At 36.0% G+C, this 23,086-nt stretch overlaps 1 protein-coding gene across 2 annotated transcripts in view; it reads left to right on the plus strand.

The window, feature by feature from the left end:
- Positions 1-23,086, plus strand: part of STAT4 (signal transducer and activator of transcription 4) — a gene marked incomplete at both ends in the record, with an annotated part of 91,883 nt that overhangs the window by 38,881 nt on the left and 29,916 nt on the right. For both annotated transcript variants that reach the window (XM_082630727.1, XM_082630726.1), the window contains 6 exons: positions 12,263-12,361; positions 15,419-15,511; positions 16,437-16,515; positions 19,311-19,400; positions 20,905-21,052; positions 22,905-23,063. In XM_082630727.1, coding sequence (XP_082486853.1) covers positions 12,263-12,361; positions 15,419-15,511; positions 16,437-16,515; positions 19,311-19,400; positions 20,905-21,052; positions 22,905-23,063 — 668 coding nt within the window. The remainder of the gene's footprint in view (positions 1-12,262; positions 12,362-15,418; positions 15,512-16,436; positions 16,516-19,310; positions 19,401-20,904; positions 21,053-22,904; positions 23,064-23,086) is intronic.

Below are 23,086 nucleotides of genomic sequence, written 5' to 3' on the forward strand. Positions count from 1 at the left end.
AAATTCTGTTATGCTTATTCTATGTTGTGTTTTTAATTTATGCCATCTCAGATCTTGTTTAAAGTCTTTAGTATGACCCTAGTTTAATTGGTGTAAAATGTGTACCTTTCTTGTTCAATTTATTCCTAAGTTTTAAAAATACTTTCCTTACTACTTTGAATGCAACATTATCCCCATTGTCAGTCTGAGATGATTATTGCCAGTGTAGAAAAAAAGTGTCCTCTTGTTTATTCATTCTAGAATTTTTTACTAGTCTCTTGTTTTTTCTAGATATACACATATCCTCAACAAGAGAGATGTGTGTATACCTTCTTTATCAATATTTTTACATTTAGGATTCCATTTTCTTGTCTTTATACTCTCGTCTAAATATTCTTCAATTATAATGATGATGTATCCTTGTTATCATGAGAGCAAGGGTGAAAGGGTGACTGAAGGATCCTACTAGACATAAGCAAAGGACATCGATTCTTTTACTATCAGTAAAGGATGTGTCTTACCACACAGAGAGCAAGAGACTCAGAGCATCATCCCCACTGTTCACATCTCCCCAAGGCAGCCTCACTACCAGTGACAGTGGTCAGCCAGGGTGAGGATCCCATCAGGTCTTTGAGAAGCAAAGTTGCCATCTCCAGGAATATTTCATACCTTGTTGTTCTCTTCCAACTAATCTCAAGACTCTAGTTTTATATCTTCCTGGCTACTAGGGTTAGGTGACTAATAAAAACTCCAGAAGGATTTAAAGACAGCATCTTTACCAACACTGCAATTGAATAATATGCTTTTTCTATTCTTTCTCAGTTAGGAAGGAATTACTGTAATTTATTTATCTTCTCATTTGATTATTCAACAAGCATTTATGAGGTTCCTATAAGGTGACAGCTACTTCAAGTTCCATCTTGAAGAAGACCAGTTCCTGATTTTGAAAGATGCTGAGTATAGATGGGGAATAAGACATAGAAATAAATAATAGAAATGCTATGTGATAAGTTTTATGATACAAATTGGTATCGAGAAGTGTGCAAGATCTAGAATTTTACCTTCCTCTCAAACTAACAAATGAGCTTGTTATTGTTTCATGAGTGCCAGATAAAACATGAGACTTCCGGATCAGTGGCAAAGACTTTATTATTCACAGCAAAAGTAGTAGCCAGAGCTTCATGCCCATTTGCATTGGTTTCCCATGTCCCCCAGGTCCTACAGGGGTGACACAGATCCAGCACACTCAGTGGGTTGTGTAACAGGAGAGGAACAATTAGCTTGAGGAATTCACTGCTTTTATAGCTAGGGGAAGCAAGCCTTCTCTTAAGCTGGGTCGAGATGTTAGCTCATCACTTAAGGTTGCTTGCTGCAAATACAACCCCGAAAAATGAGACGAGTGATGAGTGGTCAGGGCTTTGTATTCTTGGCATACCAGGAAGATCACACAGGGACACTCAGGGTCCATGTCAGATTGCCTCTACAAATAGCAAGTATAACTGCCAGAGGTTATTAAGACCTAAGTCATCTCAGGAAAAGTGATTTAATAATTTTACAGTCAAACACATGGTAATTTTCTGTTGGTTTGTTTAACCACTGCAACTATCTTGAGGTTCCATAAAGAAAGGTTAATCCTTGAACAGATTTATCATAGGAAATACTATAAAGATAATTTCCAGGGAAAATAAAATTAAATGCACCTGTAGCTGTAGGGGTCCAGTTAAATAAACAAGGAATGCATTTTTTATAAAGCAGTAGTGATTTGGAAAGGTCATAGTTTGTGGAATGAGATAAATCTGGTTTCTGAAGAACTCCTTCACCTTAGCTTCTGAATTCTATGACTTTTCACAAATGACATGACCTTTGGGCTTCCTATATGTACCTTGCAGGCTATTGTCAGCTTTTATAATGCACCCAGCATATAATAGGTATTCAGTAAATGACAGGTTCTGCTATTGTTATGTTCAAACATATAAATGATAAGTAGAGTTTGTTAACATCTACCTTGTTCTCATCCTGTCATTTTGAATTAAGCAATTCATTTATCTCAATTACAAGACTCTGAGTTCCCCCAAAGCATTGGATTTTAGTCATCATCATGATCTAACTAGGTTCTGACTCTCCCTTTCTCTCTTCTCACCTGAATAACAAATTTTCAAAGCCAACATTCATCTTTTACAAACACCTTTGCATAAATAAAGCAAAGAGAAAGATCTGACATGGAGTATATATGTGTAATTTATCACTACTTATTTCGTTTTAATCATATAAGGAACACATGCTTAATTATTTTTTAAAATTCCAACAATACCAAAGAATTGAGGTAAAAGTGAAAATATCCAGCCACCCAATCCCATTTCCCCAAGGATGATCATTAATGAGAGTTTGTCACATCCCTTCCCAGGCCTTTTTCTTTGCATAGAAAATGTAGTATTGATCATTTTCTTCCAAAGATGTTATGAATCATGCTCAGGTGGGAGCATGGTATTATTATTTCTAATTGCTAGCTTGCATGAGTTGAGTTTTTAGTCAAAGCAGCTTTTAATGCATTTGTGCCCGTGTGCAAGTTAATCCTAAAGAAATGCTGGGAAAGTCCCTACTCTTTAATGTTTTGAGAACCCCCAATACATAGTCTTCCTTTTTCTGGAGTTTGTTTTGTATTCATGTAAATATATTTCCCAGAATACAACGCGGTGTTCATTGGCTTCTTAATCAGTTTTCTTCCTTTCTGTGAAACTAATAAGAAGATTTTTATCTTGTTTTTACTGATTTACCATTTATGAGCTTCAAACTCTCCTAACACACTGATGAGGCACCATAGAAAACTCCTGTTTTTAGAGCGCTTTACAAGTGGCAAAGCTCTTTCTCAATTGTCTGGCATGCTCCCCACATTGACTCTATGACAAATGATAAGTGTTATTATCTCAACTGACTAAGGGGCAATTAGAGTAATGAAGGTTAAGAAGTGACTTGCCTAAGGTCACACAGCTAGTAACAGCCACAAATGCAGGTTCCCCTGACTTTATATAGAGAATGCTCCAGCTGCTTCACAGAGCAATTGTCTAGGATGAGTTAAGCCTTCACAGACATAGAACATGCTGCTGGAAATAGACTCCAAATTTATAAAAAACATACTTGATGCCTTTAAGAAGTATTTTCTTTTAATTTTGGGCTCCCCTGGTGGCGCAGTGGTTGAGAGTCCTCCTGCCGATGCAGGGGACACGGGTTCGTGCCCCGGTCCGGGAAGATCCCGCATGCCACGGAGCAGCTGGGCCTGTGAGCCATGGCTGCTGAGCCTGCGCGTCCAGAGCCTGTGCTCCACAACGGGAGAGGCCACAACAGTGAGAGGCCCGCGTACCACCAAAAAAAAAAAAGAAATATTTTCTTTTAATTTAAAAAATAGACCAAGACAAACTATTTATACCTGCAGTTAATTTTTAGTTAGTTTGTTTTAAGATGGATGTATTATTATTAGCATAAATAGAAATAGGGCATTCACTATTTGTATCCATGGAGAATCTATACCTCACTTCTCTTTTATCAAGAAAATCTTTGTGGTGATGAGAGAATTTAAAACTAACTGAACAAGAGAGGCAGGCAACTCTAGTCATTTGAATTTGTTCATTCCTGGCAAATGGAATAGCACAAAGATATGTGAGAACTGTGACTTCAGAGTGACAATTTTTAAAAATAGGCTTAATTTTTTTTTTTTTAGAGCTGTCTCAGTTTACAGAATAATTGAGTGGAAAGTACAGAGAGTTCCCACATACTCCCTTAGCCCCTCCCCCCAACCCCTGGCAGAGACTTTCCCCTATTATTAACATCTTGAATTATTAGTGTTGTACATTTGTTATAATTGATGAACCAATAATACATTATTATTAAAGTTCATAGTTTGCATTAGGGTTCATTCTTTGTGTTACACAGTTCTTTGAGTTCTAACAAATGCCTAATGTCATGTATCCACCATCACAGTAGCATACAGAATAGTTTCACTGCCCTGAAAATCCCCTGTGCTCCACCTATTCAGCCCTCCATCCCTCCCCTCAAACCTCTGTCAGCCACTGATCTTTCTACTGTCTCCATAGTTTTGCCTTACAGTATTCCCATAGCAATATGTTTTCAAGTTTCCTCCATGTCTTTGTGTAGCTTGACAGCTCATTTCTTTTTTATCACTGAATAATACTCCGTCATAGAAATCTACACAGTTTGCTTATCCATTCACCCATTCAAGGACATCTTGGTTGCTTCCAAGTTTTGATGATTATGAATAAGGATGCTATAAATATTTGTATGCTGATTTTTATGTGAACATAAGCTTTTAATTCATTTGGGTAAATACCTAGGAGCATGATTGCTGGTTTGTATGATAAGAGTATTTTTAGCTTTGTGAGAAACTGCCAAACTGTCTTCCAAAGTGGCTGTACCATTTAATAGTTCCTGTTGCACCATATCCTCACCAGCATTTGGTGAGGTCAGCATTTTGAATTTTAACCTAATAGATGTGGAGTGGTACCTTATTGTTATTTTAATTATCATGAAAGAAAATTGCTTTTTAAATCTATTAGACTGACCATTCTACATCTAAATCAGCCTTAAGATAACTGGATTAGCTCTTCTTCAATTTAGTAGTTTTTTTTTTCACCGTAGACATATCCTTATGATTCTAGTGAGGAAATCTTAGGAAGAAGCCATTAAGAAAAATCGTGTGCTCAGAACAAAGGGAAGGAAACAATAAGAGGCTGAAGCTGAGAGCGTGTTGTCATGGCCAGTGTGTTTGACACTGGTAAGGAGCAAGGATAAACATGATTTAACAGCAGTACTTGGGATGATAAAAGGGGAGAGAGTGAGCTGGCAGCCAGAAGTGTACAGTAGATTGCAGATTGCCAATAAAAACGGGAATGAAAACATTTTACTCTGTAATTGGAGACAACTGCTTCATATCTCAGAGGTACCATAAAAGAAGAAATATCAACATTTGAGTGTAGTATGGTTGCAGGTAGTTTAAAAGAAATGAGAAGTCAAAAACTTCTCGGGCTTCCCTGGTGGCGCAGTGGTTGAGAGTCCGCCTGCCGATGCAGGAGACATGGGTTCGTGCCCCGGTCCGGGAGGAGCCCACATGCCGCGGAGCGGCTGGGCCCGTGAGCCATGGCCGCTGGGCCTGCGCGTCCGGAGCCTGTGCTCCGCAACGGGAGAGGCCACAACAGTGAGAGGCCCGTGTACCACAAAAAAAAAAAAAAAAGAAAAATTTCTCAAATTGAGGTTAGGAGGAGAGCTGGAATAGCAGAGGTAGGGACTGCCCTGCCCATATCCCCTTGGACCTTATCATTTTAGTTCAATCAGGTGGACTTAAAAATGCCAGCATCTGTGTCTTTTTGCTTTAGGGCTAATAACGACAAAAACTGATGTAAAAATACTCCAGTTCCCAAAGGCCTTGGGTAGCTAACTCTAAGGCACATGTTCTACCCTATTCCCAGGGTTCCCAGCCAATCTTAGCCAATGGCTGGATAACACATCCTTTACTGGATGCCTTCTCTTCCTCCTCTCACTTATCCGCTCCCATAACTGTGTTTTTTGGGATGAACTCCCATTTATATTTCTTGCACTGGAATCTTTGTCTCAGGGTTAACTTCTAGAGAAATCTAGGCTCAGACAGTTGTTGGTTACATGTTTCTTCAGAATCCTACATCCCCTTTGGTTACTGTTGCCTTCCTCTCTCAAGGCTCTCCTGAAACTTCTTTTATTTGCCCTGGGGCCCATTACTCTCAACCTGCAGGTGTCAGGTCACTGCAGCCAGAGAGCACATCTGATAAATCCTTCACAATGCAGAGGAAATTAATTAAAAGTGTTAACTCTCCCTCATATCTTTGCATTCTAAAGGGGATCCTGGGGGAAGAAACTCAAAAGAGTGAAAGTCTAGTTGTGAAATCTCAAATTTCGTGCCACCTGAATGGAGGAGGTTATTTTGAGCAGCCTTATCACTTCCTTTACCTCTGACTCTGGTACTCCTTGAAGGAATTTAGCATAAAGCAGCAAAAATCATAAAATAGCACATTTGTTGATTCTAAGACACCTTTTTTCTGCATTTTAACATCTCTGAAATCAAAACGCATCTTATATTCAATAGCATCTCTTAATTGCTATTGTCAGGTAGCAATCACAATGGCATTGCCATTTTCTGTGATGTAAAATTGGGTCATAGCTATTCATGTTGTTGTCACTTCAGTTGAATTATGTGCACAGTTGGTACAACACATTGAATTTAATTGCTGTTTAAGTGTCATCAGTATAATACTGTGATTTAGGATTGAAACAAATAGTTTTCATGTATGCAGAATGGGACAGGAACAAATCAGCAGGGCATAATTTGATATTTGTTTAGCAAATTAATAGTCACTGGATGGATGGTCCTAAATTCCATATTTTCTTAGAAAGCAACAATAAAGTGCTTTGCAGGATGTAACAAAGGAAGGAAGATGTCCACTAGTAGAAGCTGTATTATATTTTATTATTGAGACTCATGCAAAAAGATTGCTTATCATACACAAAGCAACAGTGACAAGAGAAATCGGCAAATTCCTCACAATAGGTGAATAAAATCTCAGCACAATAGCAGTCTGGAGTAAATGAATCATGCATTGCACAGGATTATCATTAAGATGTACAATATCCATTTATCAGAAACTTCCTGCTGATTTTGAACAGAATGCACTTAACTTCCAGCATGATGCCACTGAGGAAAAATTAAAATATGTGTTTAATCAAATACGTAATGCTGGGAATTGGGGGTGGTTTTCTCTGACAAGACAAAATTACACTGTCAATGCAAAAGGATTTTTTTTAATTTTATTATTTTTTTAAATTGGAATATAGTTGCTTTACAATGTTGTGTTAGTTTCTGCTGTACAGCAAAGCAAATCTGTTATACGTATACATATATCCTTTCTTTTTTAGATTTCCTTCCCATTTAGGTCACCACAGATCATTGAGTAGAGTTCCCGGTGCTATAATAGGTTCTCATTAGTTATCTATTTTATACATAGTAGTGTATATATGTCAATCCCAATCTCCTACTTCATCCCACCCTCCCCTTCCCCCCTTGGTAACCATAAGTTTGTTCTCTACATCTGTGACTCTATTTCTGCTTTGCAAATAAGGTCATTTGTACCATTCTTCTAGATTCTACATATAAGCAATATTATACAATACTTATTTTTCTCTTTCTGACTTATCTCACTCTGTATGACAGTCTCTAGGTCTATCCACATCTCTGCCAGTGCCACTGTTTTGTTCCTTTTTATGGCTGAGTAATATTCCATTGTATATATGCGCCACATCTTCTGTATCCATTCCTGTACTGACGGACATTAAGATTGTTTCCATGTCCTGGCTATTGTAAATAGCGCTGCAGTGAACATTAGGGTGCATGCACCCTTTCAAATTATGGTTTCCTCGAGATATATGCCTAGGAGTGAGATTGCTGGGTCGTATGATAGCTCTATTTTTTTTAAGGTTTTTTAGGGTTTTTTAACCCTAACCATAACCGTAACCTCCATACTGTTATCCATAGTGGCTATACCAATTTATGTTCCCACCAAAAGTGTAAGAGGTTCCCCAAAAGGATCTTTAAAAGGATCAAGAGTACGAGTTTGGATTATGAAAAGCAGTGTATCACTGTAATCTTATGCCTAACTGCCAACTACTGAAGGTACCACCATATTTAATTTAAACTGTAAACAATGTCTACAAATAAGAACTTCTTCAAAGATGTTATTAGGAATGAACCAAAAGAGTACAGGTGGTGGTTGAGCTGATAGAGGATTGGTTAGACATCTTCTGGAACAGACATCTAGGAGCCTGCTATATAGTCTAGTTCTCAGTGACTTTATGGACATGTATCTGAACAGTTGCCTAATAATTTCATGTAAAAGTATAATGATTGTGAATCATGATGGCATGACTAGGCCACTACAACCCCTCAATGCCTCAGTCATCAAATCATTTCAGGACCATTTGCAGAAGGAATGTGAGTGAGTTCTAGTTCTTGTCTGAAAACTTTCTGTTGAAAACTTCTGGTAAGATCAAGGAAGTGCCAGCATCAAAACTCACAGAATGTAGGTAATAGTGGTGCACATTTTAAAGAAATGCTGCATCACTGACTTTCTTGATGGCCCAGAGGACATTATTTTATGGGAAAAAACATGAATGCCAATGACTCTAATTTGAAAAGAGATTCAGAAAAGTTGAATTGTAAATATGCAAAGAAGTTTTATGAATACATAACCAATTTATTTCATGTATATTTATCCTTTTATATAGGTATGATGTGAATATGTGATATTAAATATCTATATGTTTAATTAAATCAAGAATTCTTTCAATAGGATGAAATAAAAATTCTAAGTGATAATAAGCATTATGTCATAGTTTATATTTTTGTTTCAAGGCAAAAAGCATTCTTAACAATAAAGGTCGGTTCATAGTTATGAAAGATTTGACTCACTAATACATAACAAGTCTGAATGTGTATGAAAGAACCACAAGAAGAAAAATTCACAAACTAGATTTTAACATGCCTCTTTCAATATTTGATAAAATTAATGAGGCAAAAAAATCAGCAAGCATGCAGAAATTTGAACAAAACAATTAACAAAGTTGGGTTAACAAACTTGTATAAGACATTTGCACCCAACAACTGCAGAATTCACATTTTTTACAAGCTCACATGAAATATTTACAAACAGTCCATATGTTGGGCCACAAAGCAAGTTTTAATAAATTTTAAGTGACTGAAGTCATTCAGAACATCTATTCTGATCAGAATTTTTAAATCTATAACAATCAATAAAAAGGATAATAGAAAATCCCTATCTTTGGAAATTAACCAATACATTTCTAAATAAATCATAGTATGAAGGTGAAGTTCTGACTGATATTAGATAAATGAAAAGGGGAAAAAATATTATCAATACTCATACAAGATATGATTTGTATTTGCAGAAAATCCAAAAGAATCTACAGATGAATTTTTAGACTTGGTAATAGATATTACTAGTACATTATTAGAATTATTAAGAGTTTAGCAAAGTTGCTGGATTTAAAGTCAATATATAAAAGTCAAATATATTTCTACATACCAGTGAAAACAATTAGGAAAGAAAGATACTATCCATTATGAAAAATACCAGCTACATAGAAATAAACCTAACAAAAAATGTATAAGATCTCTGTGGAAACTTATAATGCTTAATAGAGAGACATTAAAGAAGACTTAAATAAATAGATTAGAACACAAAAATGCCAAGAATCTAAAGATTTAGTGCCATTCAAATTCTCAACTTGTGTGTATGTGTACGTGTATTTGTAGCTTGACAAGGTGATTCCAAAATTTATGTGAAAAATGCAAAGAAAAGCTATTCTACTTGATGTCAAAAAACTTATTATACAACTCTAGTAATTAAGACAGTCTGTTGATAAAGCAGGTAGAACCATAAGGTGGGATGGAGTCAGAAGCAAACCTCCATATATGGGCACTTGATTTATGACAGTTGGCCCAGCAGAGCAGTGGTAAAAGAACAGAATGTTCAATAAATATTGTTGGAACTGATATTCATATAGAAAAAAGTGAAAGGGACCTCTCATTATTAACAAGCTCCAAGTGAATTGCAATTAAGGGCAAAATTGTAAAGGCTTTATATATATATATATATATATATATATATATATATATATGAATAAACCTCCATGGCTGTAGATTAGGGAAAGATTCCTTAAGTCATAAAAAGCACTAACCATAAACAGAAGAGTTAATAAATTTGATTTCACTAAAATTAAAAACTTCTATTTATTGACACTAAGAGATAGTGAAAAGAGAGCCACAGAGTAGAAGATATTTGCAGTACCTACACTTAAGAGAGACAGACACGCTAGAAAAAGGGCAATTTCTCTTCCGTCCTTCCTCCCAGCAACACACACTTAAGGGTGGGTTTTCTTTTTTTTGTTGTTTCTGTTTTTCTGTTTGTGCTTTTTCTTTGGGGGGGTGTCCATGGTCCATATACATGGTAACTACTGAAAGGTGAACACAACTACATCTTTGATATGAAAATTTTAAATGCTAATATGAGACTCACAGACATAGAAAACAAACTTATGGTTACCAAAAGGGAAAGTGGAGGGGGGTTGATAAACTAGAAGTCTGGGATTAACAGATACACACTACTATCTATAAAATAGATAAACAACAAGGACCTACTGTATAGTACAGGGAACTATATTCAGTATTTTGTAATAACCTATAATGGAAAAGAATTATACATATATGGCTGAATCCCTTTGCTGTACACCTGAAACTAACACAACATTGTAAATCAACTATACTTCAATAAAAAATAAATTTTAAAAACCTGATGATTAAAAAAGGTGCTACTTTGGTTTTTGAATCTATAGCGGTCAATTTTCCATAAGATGTTTTCATCTCATACATTTAAGTGAGAGCTAAGTTAGGAAAAATGCAAAAGGAAAGTGAAAAAATAGCCTGGATAAAAACAATAGTGATTCTTTACTCTTAACAAAGGAGAAAAAATGAATAATCTAACCTCACAAGACACGGGGGAAACCAAATCTGAAAGGGAAGGTAGGAGAAGTTCAAGCAGGAAAGAAAAATGAAAAAGTATAGACAAAGGAGCTGAGAAATGCTGAAAGATAGTATCTGGATAATCAACAATGAAGAACTCCTGTAACAGTGAGAAAAACAAAAACAATTAGTGGTGATTCTTGGGATCTTAGAGGAACTCCTGATCTTGGATAGGAAAAGCTTTCAATGTTACATAAATAGCAGTCTCCAAATTAGCCCTGGGAGAAACCCTTTATTTTCATCAGTGGAATATTTTAAAAATAAAGGCAAAATGAGCAAACGTAGCTTTTCTTGGTGAGTTAAATGGAAGGAATATGGGAAAACAAATCAATGGGAAAATTTAAAAACAAGAACAAATTCAAACTAGGGAGAATCTGAAATTGTCAGCATGCAGGAATCAGAAATTTGGTATCCCTGCTTAATGAATAGGATAATTTTAATTTCTTTACCTTAAGAGTTTCTGTCAATTCATTTTTGTGTTTTTCTTTTGGAGTGTTCTCATTTAAAGGGGAAAAATGTTTTAAAAGCTATAGAATATGGAAAAGCAGGAAACCAGATACTTGGTGTTTACCCTAGTTTTACAATTAGAAATGCTAATTAGAATGCATCATCTAATAAAATTGTGGCAATGGTCAAGGCCTTAAAAATGTTTACAACCAATAACCTCATTTCTTTCCAAGAAAGACCCTTTGGTTTACTAGTCTGTATAATCTACTTTTGATTATTAATTTTCCACTTTTATCTTTTCTGCTATTGCCCTTTTGGCCATTTCATGGATAATTAACACCTCCTTCAGACAGGAGGGCAGAGGGAAACTAAATAAAGGCATTTGTCTACATTTATTGTGTTTCCTGTTAATCCTGCCATGGAAGAGTCTAGTAACAAAGAAGTTTAACACTACTGATTAAAATGATGGTGTTGTTCAAATTAATCCTGTAAACCAAGAAAACCTATAGGTGCCTGGCAGGTAAAGTAAATGAGTGCCTAGGTCACTCAGTGGTGGATACTATGGAAACTATGGGTAGTACATGTTCCCCTGAAGGGATTACAATATTTCAACTTATACAACATACCTTATGGCTGAATTAGACCCACAGGCTGCCAGTTTACAATATCTGAACCATTAACATCGGTAATAAAAAATGTATATACTTAGATGTCATAAAAATATTGTTGCTAAAATGTGTGTGATAGAGTTTCTCTCTAGCATACCGATATAGTTATGAGCTAATTGACATGAAGAGCACCAAACAGGGACCAAAAGAAATGCGTTAAGCACACCATGTAGTACAGAGTTAACAAATAAACAGCTGGGACCACCCTAGTTCATAATAATTTACAAAGAAGTAACTTTTGTAAAACTTATCCTAAGCCCAAAGTAAACTGATCCTCCTGAGTGTGATTTCAGGGCCTTTCCTACAGAGGTGCTCAAGAACTATTTTTAATTATTAAAAATAACTTTTAGAGACAGAGCAATATCCTGCGTAGGCATCTACATTCACAATATTAGTTTCTGTGGCTTTATAATAGAATAGGTTCTTGAAACAAATCCCAAATAATTTCACATATTTATTTGGAGATTATTTTTCATTTGCAAATAGTGATGTATATATTTAAGATTTTGTGTTGTGTTTGTTCACTTTTTTTCAGGGAAAATTTCATGGAAATCCGATGCATGTGTCTGTGGTTATTTCAAATTGTTTAAGGGAAGAGAGGAGAATATTGGCTGCAGCCAACATGCCTGTTCAGGTAATATTTTCTTCCATTGTAATCTGTCATCACCTGGAACTCAATTTTTCTGAAACAGAAATTCTAGTCTTCTTTCCAGCCATCTTCTTCTGCCTATGTTAATGGTCCCATCATCCTTCCAGTCACTTGGAATCAAGGTCTTCGGATTATCTTTGAATAATTCCTTTTCTCTGCCTCCTTACTGAGATAACTACCAAGTCTTTCCAGAGTTTGTTTCTGGAATCCTATCTATACATCCTTTTCTGTTTCCACTGCTTACACTCTGGTCCATGGTCTTACTATATCAATTGAGGAATAGAGTAACCACCTCCTGGCTGAATTCCTAACTACCATTTAGGCTCTGTTTCTCTCAGCATGTTTATCCTCAGGGATTGATCTTGCTCAAACCCTTCAGTAGTTCCCAATTTCCTACCCCACAAGTCCAAACTACTCCACAATCAGGAATTTTGTATTACAGAAACTCCATAAATATTTGCTTGTTTATTGTTTCAGTGTGCTTTGCCTTGCCAATAATATTTTAGATTATATTTTATCCCACTATGCTGAAAGAACTCAGAGCCCCCATCAAAGATAAATAGAGGAATATGAAGTCCCTGGGAATACTTTTTCAGTTAATCCTTTTGAAAAGCAAAGAGCATATGAGTAATCAACTTTCCACATGTCACACTCCTTAAGATAGTAAATCACACTAGTGTATTTATTTTTGAAGATCCAAGAAAAGTATCTTTTTTCAACTATTAAAAATTCTCAGATTTAGTTGCTGTCAGGTTATGGCTGTTTTTAGAGAAGTATGAAGCTTTAACAACTTACTCTTATTTTTTAGATGATAAAGAAGAATGGTATCACCTTTATTTAATTTAAAATCTAAAGTTAGTGAGTTTCTAAAGTAAATATAGTTTGATTCAGTGCTTTTTGGGTGAACATTGAGATGCTGTTACTAATGTATGATATTCGCATATATATTCTGAGCTGTCCTTTTTCATAGCCCTCTTATCTCTAGTCATTTTGTCTGTGTGTGTGTGTGTTGTTCTCTTCAAATGTCAGGTATCAGCCAAATTAGAAACATTTATTTGAATAGATGCTCATCAAAATCATTCCGCAAATAATCTGCTAGTGCTATATACTACCACAAAAGAAACACTAGTTTGTAAATTTTGAACCAGTAGACAAATATATGGAGATACACACACACACACACACACACACAAATAATGGGGGCCAAAATGAGAGTGAATTTTACAAAGGCTTTACCCATCTGAAGAATGTGATATAGTTGAAAAAACACTTGATTGACAGTCAAGGACCTGGGTTCCACTTGAGGTTCTGCCACTGATTTGATATAGATCTTAGTCAAGTCATCATCCTTTCTAACCATACGTCCCCATCCAAGTGTAAGGTGAAGGGTTTACTGACATTCTAACTCTCAACTCTAGATATCTACATAAACGTTATACCTAAGGAATGTACTCAATGCCAGATTATTAGAGTGGCCAAGAAATGGGGCTTGCGGTTCCTAACGGCGCAGACTGGTAGTGGTCCGTGGCCCTGGCTTTGGGACCCCTGCTATAAACCATCCTCTCCTTTGGGATGAAGTGGGGAGAATAAGGGGGAAGAGAAAGGGTTGCTTCTTCATTTACCTGCCTGGGACATAGAGGCTTCTCCCCAACTAGGGAAAGTAAAGCCTAAATGAAGCTAGATCACATTTGGAGCCCGAAGTGGTTAGCACCAGAGTTTGGACTTTACTGTAGTTGGTGGTGAGCAAAATGGGAGAGCCTTGACATCTCCAGACTTGCCTTTGAATTTTGGTAAAGGGTGAAGGAGAAGGATGAAGCTGGAGACCAGGAAACCTGGACTCAGGTGGTGGGAGGGATGTGCAGAATGTCACACATGAGAGGGCTTCCCTGGTGGCGCAGTGGTTGAGAGTCCGCCTGCCAATGCAGGGGACACGGGTTTGTGCCCCGGTCCGGGAGGATCCCACATGCCGCGGAGTGGCTGGGCCCGTGAGCCATGCCCTCTGAGCCTGCGCGTCCGGAGCCTGTGCTCCGCAACGGGAGAGGCCACAACAGTGAGAGGCCCACGTACCACAAGAAAAAAAAAAAAAAAAAGAATGTCACACATGAGAATAAATCAAAGAGAAAGCTACTCTTAGAATTTGGAAAAGGAATTTAGGATCCTGAGATGAACACATGACTGTTAAAGAGTTCTTTGAAAAGAAGGAAACAATGTTGTCCTTCTGTGCAGCCAACAGAAACATTTCACAACATTCCACTGACCTTACAGCTTCAAACATAATGAATACAGCTGTTAAAAATCATGATTTTCATATATATTTAATCACACAGAAAGCTGTTTACAATGTGTTACAGAATGAAAAATAAAGTTATAAAATCATACTTAATATGAAAAAAAAAAAAGAAATGGGGCTTGGAGTAGCTGGTTAGCCTTTCTATTTAGCCAGCCTAACATTTTTACATATTCTTTAGCAAACTCCTTTTGTTCCAATGTAAAAATAAATCTCATCCTGGCAGATTCAACATCCCTAATTCTTAATTTAAGTCCAACTTAATGTAGTTTCACTATATTAATTTTTAAATTACATGTATTCATTTTATAGAATTTCAAAAGCAATATGGGTCTGTTATAGAAAATTAGGGGGAAAAAAATTTAACCATAAAATCATCTGTAATTTTACTGCTCAAAGATAGCAAATGATAATATTTTGGGATGTGTGTTCTTCAGGTCACATGTACTTCAGTTTACATGTCTATACATATATCCAGATTTTTATAAATAAATAAATAAGTATAAATATATATACATACATATACAAGCAACAGAGATCACAAACATATGGTGTCTTATAATTTGCTCTATTTCTTAACGATTTAACACTACTTGTATGTCATTAAATATTTTTCTACAGCATGGTTTTTAATGCTGTAGAGTATTTCATATCATACTCATCCATACCTCAGTTCAAAGTATATTACGTATACTACATTCTTCATAAACCTGTTTTATCAACATCATTGAAATTTCAAGACATTGTTTTTCCAGGGACCTCTGGAGAAATCCTTACAAAGTTCTTCAGTTTCAGAAAGACAGAGGAATGTGGAGCACAAAGTGGCTGCCATTAAAAATAGTGTGCAGGTGAGTGATCTCTTACAGACACCAGGAAAGTCTAGCTGTTGTCACCATACTATGCATCTTTCTCTTATGTGCCCAAAGTTAGTGTGTACAGAAATCATAGGGTAATTTGTTATAAGATAAATATCTCTCACACACTATGTTCATATTAGAAAAAATTTCTTTGTGGGAAGCTTTTAACTTCAATTTACTGGAGATTAGGGTTTCCGCACCAGACTCCATCAGTGAGAAACCATGCGACCTTAGGCGAGTAAGCTGCTTCACACCTCTAAACCTCTGCTTCTTCATCTGTAAAAGTGAGGATAACCACTGTGACAGGATTGTTGTGAGGACTACGTGAGATAATACTATATGAAAAGCCTTTAGCTCAGATCTTGACACCATTATATCTGAGCAGAAAAACATCACCAGGTTTGGAGAAGAGCAAAAGTAAAAATCTCAAAGACAGAAATGAACAGGAGACACAGAGGAGCCACAGATATTTTTTTTCTAAGAGGTAGAGAGGAAAAAATTTAGACTCAACTGTCATAAACTATATCATTTGAGAATGGAGATTTTAAGCAAAAAGATAGTTGGTACGTTAATACAGAGTTGTATGGAGCTAAAATGAAAAATGTATCCATACTCTCAGATAAAAAAGATATTAGTTGCATCATTTGGAATTAACTGGGAAATGAGAGGCAAGATGCTGAAATCTGCAAACACTCAGGAAGAGAAAATGGAAGAGCAACTTCAGTCTGGTTCTTCTAGCGCTATTCAACGTTCATGGGCATTAGCTCTTTAGAAATGTAGATTCTGTATAGTTAGTCTGGGATATTACTGGGGATTGCAAGCACCAAACAGTGTATTTTGAAATACTGATGATGGGTGATGTTGTTGCATTGACATGCTTAATTGTAACAACAGAGTATGTTTTCTTTGTAAAAAGATGACAGAACAAGACACCAAATATTTAGAAGATCTGCAAGATGAATTTGACTACAGGTATAAAACAATTCAGACAATGGGTAAGTTTTTGTTTTGTCTATAATTCCACATAGAGACATAAAGGCAATGTGACTAGGGTTTCGTCTTTGCTGCAGAATTGATAAATTGATCCCTTTTTTTGAAGAGAGTGTGCAGGAGAAGTTAATTTATTTTGCTTCCCCCTTTTCTCTCCATATAAATATATCTTTTTACCCATGATTCAAAGTAAATTATAAAGCTCATGAGAAATCACCCCTGTTTCAGGATGCATCTCCAAAAAGTAAGAACGTTCTCCTGTAGAATCAAAATATCATTATCACAACTAAGAAAAGTAATAATAATTGTCTAATATGATCAGAAAATTACTAATATTATCTCTAGGTGAGTCTGTCATTATAATTTTTCAAAATTAAAAGAAATGTGACTCACTGTAGGAAATTTAGAAAGTAGAAAAAAGTATTACAAAATTAAAAACCACACAAAATTCTGCTATCTAGATATAAACACTGTCAAAATGTTAGTATTTTTTCTTCCAGCCTTTTTCCTGCACGTTCAAATACATACATATCTATTTATTTATGAAAAGTTGAAATCATCTTGTACAAAGTTTTTTGTATAGCATTTTAAGCTAAAGTTTTATTTTATGTATTTCCTCATATAAAAAAATCTTCAAAACATAATTTCAATAATTGTATAAATACCAAAATGTAAGGACACTGAAATTTATTTGACTATTTCATTGTGGTTAAATATTGAGGTTGTTTACAATTAGATGTTTTTTAAGAAATATAAGGAAAGAATGATAAAATTTATAAAATCTAAGATTTACAAGTAATAACATTTAAAGTGTGTTGCAATTAGTGGGACAATTGGAGAAATTCTCATTGGTTCTAGATTAGTTAATAGGATTGTACCAGTGTTAATCTTCTGGCTTTGAACATTGTACTGTGCTTATCTAAGACACTAGAAGAAGCTGGATGAAGGATATATGGGAACTCTGTACTATTTTCGTAACATTTTTGTAATTCTAAAATAATTTTGAAAAACACATTAGATATAAATTCTTTGTACAGATGATTTACAGAATCATCCTTAACTACTGAAATGTTAGCTTAAAATTTATTTGGAAGGAAGTAGTATGGATGATTGTGATCAAATTCTTTATTAACTTTCCATCTAAGATTTAAAAGAGAGGATATTCGTTTTTCCTGGCATAAGTGAGATGTGACATGTTCTTCTGGCACCTTCAGGATGTCTTGACTCCCATGAAATGTTATTAAATATGTTCATAATTGTATGTACCATGTTTTTTCCTTTGCAAGAAGTGACACAAACACAGGTTTCATCAGCTTATCAAAGGGGTCCATGATTCTTAAAAGGTTTAGAGCAACTGCACATTTAATCAAGCATTACAGTTCATTGAAAGCAGCCTCAGCCTAAATTTCATATGTGAACTATGAATTTTATGAAATAGAATATACATTGAAATATACTGTTTTACATTAAAACAGTGAAATTATTTTGAACTTAATATATTACAATTACACTTACTTTAGTATCTTACAGTGCTTCATAAGCATTATGAAGAATAAAAATGATTATTACTTAATCAACAAATATTTTGTTGATTATAAGTGAAAAGAAATGTTTTAAGGGAAATGAAAGATACATGGGAAACAAGTTATATCATTGCTGGTGAAGACTGGAAAGTATTAGCTAATGAAGTTTTGAAATGATAAAATGCCATATCAGCAGGATTTTGCTACATATGGGATCTAGGAATTCATGAATTTGTGAATTAATACAACCAGAAATGACTTCTTGGAAATCAGTGCTATTTTGTCGAGGACTTTGCCACAGCGTTGTTCAGGGACCTCTTTTCACATTAACACAATTCAGATCAGCATTCCAAAACTTCATTTATTATAGAGATGAGCAGTTGATATAAGCAGTCACTTACTATATACCAATAAAGTTTAAAGTTCAAATTATGTTTATTGTACATCTGTCATTTAAGAGGATAAATCATTTTGGGTTTTGTTCAGTCAGAGATTTTTCTTAATTTGCAACTCCTTCCCACTTCTTCTGGTTTTACTGTGAGGCTAGCCTGTTTTGCAAAGAAAAAGAGAAAGCAAAGGATTTAGTCTTTATTAGTTAATGAGACTATGTACTATAAAACCGCAACTCTTCCAGGAGATTGAGTAAAGGCATCGGGAGAGGTCAAATACGATTTAATCATAGGCACAAAGAAGGGCCCCTTTTCTTTCTTACACATCCCAACCAACCAAGGTCGTTATTAATGTAGAGATGATCTAATAAAGAATCCGTTATAGGGGCTTCCCTGGTGGCGCAGTGGTTGAGAGTCCACCTGCCAATGCAGGGTACACAGGTTCGTGCCCCGGTCCGGGAAGATCCCACATGCCGTGGAGTGGCTGGACCCGTGAGCCATGGCCGCTGAGCCTGCGCATCCGGAGCCTGTGCTCCGCAACGGGAGAGGCCACAGCAGTGAGAGGCCCGCATACCGCAAAAAAAAAAAAAAAAAAAAAGAATCCGTTATAAAAACATTTATATCCCCTCTCTCCCTGCCCCCAAAAGGAGCATTGTGTGAAGAATGGTGTTTTCTCAAGGTCTGTAAGATAGAGAGCTCGTCTCTGGCATGCTTGCATGTCATGCTTCCTGGCAGCCAGGGATTTACTTCTAAGCTCATCACTAATGGCTCCATTTAGGCCCTTGCATCATGGGATCTTAGGATGGCAGGTTACAGCTGGCTTTGGCTTCCAGGACAGAGAGCTTCGCCCTGGAGAGGACCCTAAGTCTGATCTCTTTTCCTTCACAGATCAGGGTGACAAGAACAGCACCCTAATGAATCAGGAAGTTTTGACTCTGCAGGAAATGCTGAACAGCCTGGACTTCAAAAGAAAGGCTAGTGAAGAACTTTAATTTGGCCTTCTGCCTATTTTTCTCCTTTTTCTACATCTAGTCCTACTGGATTAAGCTCTGAAATTAAGCTCTTTGATTTTATCAGTTCCATTTACACTGAATGAATAAAAGGCAGTGTTTCTAGGAGGAGTATCATCCTGTCTGCCATGCTGCTTCACCTAAGTTTACAAAGCAGAACCCTTCTAGAATCTATTTATCCTGCTATGTGGTACATGTACTGTAGCTACCATTAATTTCAAGGTGAACATTTTACCCAGTTTTTATTTGCCACTATTTCAGACATGACTGTTTTAGTTGCTATACTTAATATGATGGGATGGGTTCTATTGCACATGTATAATTAAAATATTACTTGACGACTACTAAAACTTTGTTGCAGAAATAAGTGTCCCAGTTTCTATTCTGAAAAATGACATTGTGCTAAACAATTTTGTAGATTTCAGGAGAGTCCATTGAGACCTGAACATGTTCAATCTAGCCTCTTCCCAAGGAGAGGAAGCAAATTTTCTGGCTCAATAAACTATTTTAAAAGAGGAGAAATATCTCTCAATTCTACCTCTCCTTGAAAATAGACGCAATTGAAATTTAACCAGTCACTGAAATCAATAGTTTATTTCTAAAAGTTTGGCTTCATCTTTTTGTGCAGGAATTTGTGTAAGCACAAATAAATGTAAAATTTATTTTCACCCTAAATTAATTATAAACTTAAACAGTTATATATCAGATCTTAAACATGTAAATATTTAACCCAAGATAAACTTAATGCTTTTATGCATAATAAATCTATGCTATACATTTTATGCATGCCATCTTATTCTACTTTAAATAAGATTTTAAGGAGAGGGGGAATCTTAGAAATAATTCAGTCCATTCACCTGACTGTATAAATGAGAAGATCAAGTCCCAACAAAGTTAAATGGCTTGTCCAAATTCACATAGCTGTGGCAAAGCCAGGGTAGAAATTTGCATCTTCTAATCCCTGGGCCTTTGAAAGTTATATTTTCCCGCTATGCTTCCCCAAACCCAGATAAAGTGGTACTAAAAACTAACACAGAAGGGCTTAAATTCTAGTCAGTACATTTAAAAATAAATGCATAAGCATATTTATAAGAATATAAATTCAATTTATAAATGGCTTTTTAAGAAGCAGATATATGGCTTTTATGACTACGGGATTCAATATTGTCATAGGAGTTACAAATTCAACCTACTTATAGTAAATGATATTATGAGAGTATTATGTGCTATTATGAGAATGTTAACTGTGGTCATGCTTCTTTCTTCATGACATTATTGAATTGCAATAATTTAATTATTTGAAAAGGCAGTGCTATGGCAGATAGAAGGTAGTATTTGGTAAAATATTTGGGCAAAATTTTAACCAAGGCTTTATCTCCCAGGTCAGACAAATTATTTTATAGATTAAATTATGAGTAGCTTTGGTTGTGTGTCATAAGAATCTTCTCAGTAGTCACTTTTGCTTCAGGAAGCCCTCAGTAAGATGACACAAATAGTGAATGAGACGGACTTGTTAATGAACAGCACCCTGGTGGAGGAGCTGCAAGACTGGAAGAGGCGGCAGCAAGTCGCCTGCATCGGAGGTCCACTCCACAATGGGCTCGACCAGCTCCAAAACTGGTAAAATGAACTGAATTTAGTTTCTAGTGAAAACCACAGGAAGTACACAACAGTGTCGCTTAGCCAGAGAATACAGGCTTAGACCCAAATGTCAATTCATTCAGCTTATTGATGGCTTATTAGCAGCTGGAACTCTACCATTGAAAACAAATGGATGTCATTGTCTGAGTGTTCTTAATTTCCATTCCTTTGGGGAGAAAAATAAAGCATCTATAGAAATCTATAGAATGCGTAAGAATTGCTTATTTTCTTATCTAATATATCAATCTTAAAAGACTCAAATGAACTTTTTCAAATCAGCAATAAATACACTTTCTTGAAGGGCATGAGAAGCACTGGCTTCAAACACTATATATCATTTTTAAAATGTGTATCTTAAGGTGTCAGAGTTAAACATTAGTTTTGTGTTTTCAACAAAGTGATTTATTTTTGTATTTAAATGAAAAAATCTCAAATGGCTAATACAACATGGCATCCCCTGCCTGTGTACACATGCATACATGCAATTATGTACAGATATTATCCTTTGTATTAAAAAAAAGTTTTTTGGTTTTCCCCTTCATCAATGTAAAAGAAAACTATATGAGTGAAAGAACAATTAGAAAATATAATGAAAAAGAAGGAAAATTTTCAGTTGAAATCTAATATTGCTTTCCAAGGGTACAATACAATACAATGAAAAAGCACAGTAACTGGGCACACTTGCACTAAAATGTCTGCACTGCCAGGCCTACTTCTCAGGAAAAGTAACTGGGCTCTTTTTAAAATTTATTGATTTTCCTTGGGGAGATACTTTGCTTCTCTAACCTCACTGTACTCTGTTGTTGTGAAAACAAGATAAACAACAAAGGGAGCATAGCAGATAATGGTGCTCATACCAAATTCAGTAGGCGGTTCACAGTTCTTTCTACAATGTTATGTGGGGAATAAACTTTCAGTAGAAAGAGCTGCTGTCAGGGCACATGGACTTAGCAAGTCTCATGAGACTTCTGCCTCCTCTTAGTTGGAGGCCCCTTCTGTGTGCCTTTCAATCTCCCTCTTTCCCAGACTTCCAGCCCAAGCTGCCACCTCTGTTTCTAAGGTAAGATCCAAGGTAAAACTCTAAGCAGATACCTTTCTCCAGGAAGATCCACTGATAATTTTTTGGCTAATACTTAGGACCTGTAAAAAATGTATATGGGGGGTCATACTGGTTTTTCCTTCAGTATTCTTACACATAACATTCTTCATATCATGTATTTTTAAAGTTTTAAATTTGCTCTCTTTGCCCTTTAGTGAGTGCAATATTTTTAAAATATATGTGTTTAACAGACTTTTTAAAAAGGATAATTAAAAGGGATTTGGTTCCAGACGTTGATAAAATTTCCTAAGTGATTTCTTGTCTATAACTGAAGGTAAAAATTTTAAAACATTGAAAACAGTTAACATCTATCATGCATTTTAGCAAAAAGCTGGGTTAGGAAAATAAACATTAAAATAAAAACTGTCACTAACCTTTAATGGAATTAAGTGACTAATTTAATTAATTTAATAATTATTTAGTAATATTTGCTAAATATGGTTAATAGTTAAAATGGTGGATTGTGGGCTTCCCTGGTGGCGCAGTGGTTGAGAGTCCGCCTGCCGATGTGGGGCACACGGGTTCGTGCCCCGGTCCGCAAAGATCCCACATGCCGCAGAGCAGCTGGGCCCGTGAGCCATGGCCGCTGGGCCTGCGCGTCTGGAGCCTGTGCTCCGCAAGGGGAGAAGCCACAACAGTGAGAGGCCCGCGTACCGCAAAAAAAAAAAAAAAAAAAAAAAAAAAGGTGGATTGTTAAGTGGAAAACTGCGTTTTTCATTTGCTGTTCGATAGCTTTACACTGTTGGCAGAAAGTCTGTTCCAACTCAGAAGGCAGTTGGAGAAATTAGAGGAGCAGTCTACCAAAATGACCTATGAAGGGGATCCCATCCCACTGCAAAGAGCACATCTGCTGGAAAGAGTCACCTTCTTGATCTGCACCCTTTTTAAGAAGTAAGTCAACACCTTGCTATACA

The sequence above is a fragment of the Mesoplodon mirus genome (assembly GCF_964341445.2).
Source record: "Mesoplodon mirus genome assembly, chromosome: 8".
In the NCBI taxonomy this organism is placed as follows: Eukaryota; Metazoa; Chordata; class Mammalia; order Artiodactyla; family Ziphiidae; genus Mesoplodon; species Mesoplodon mirus.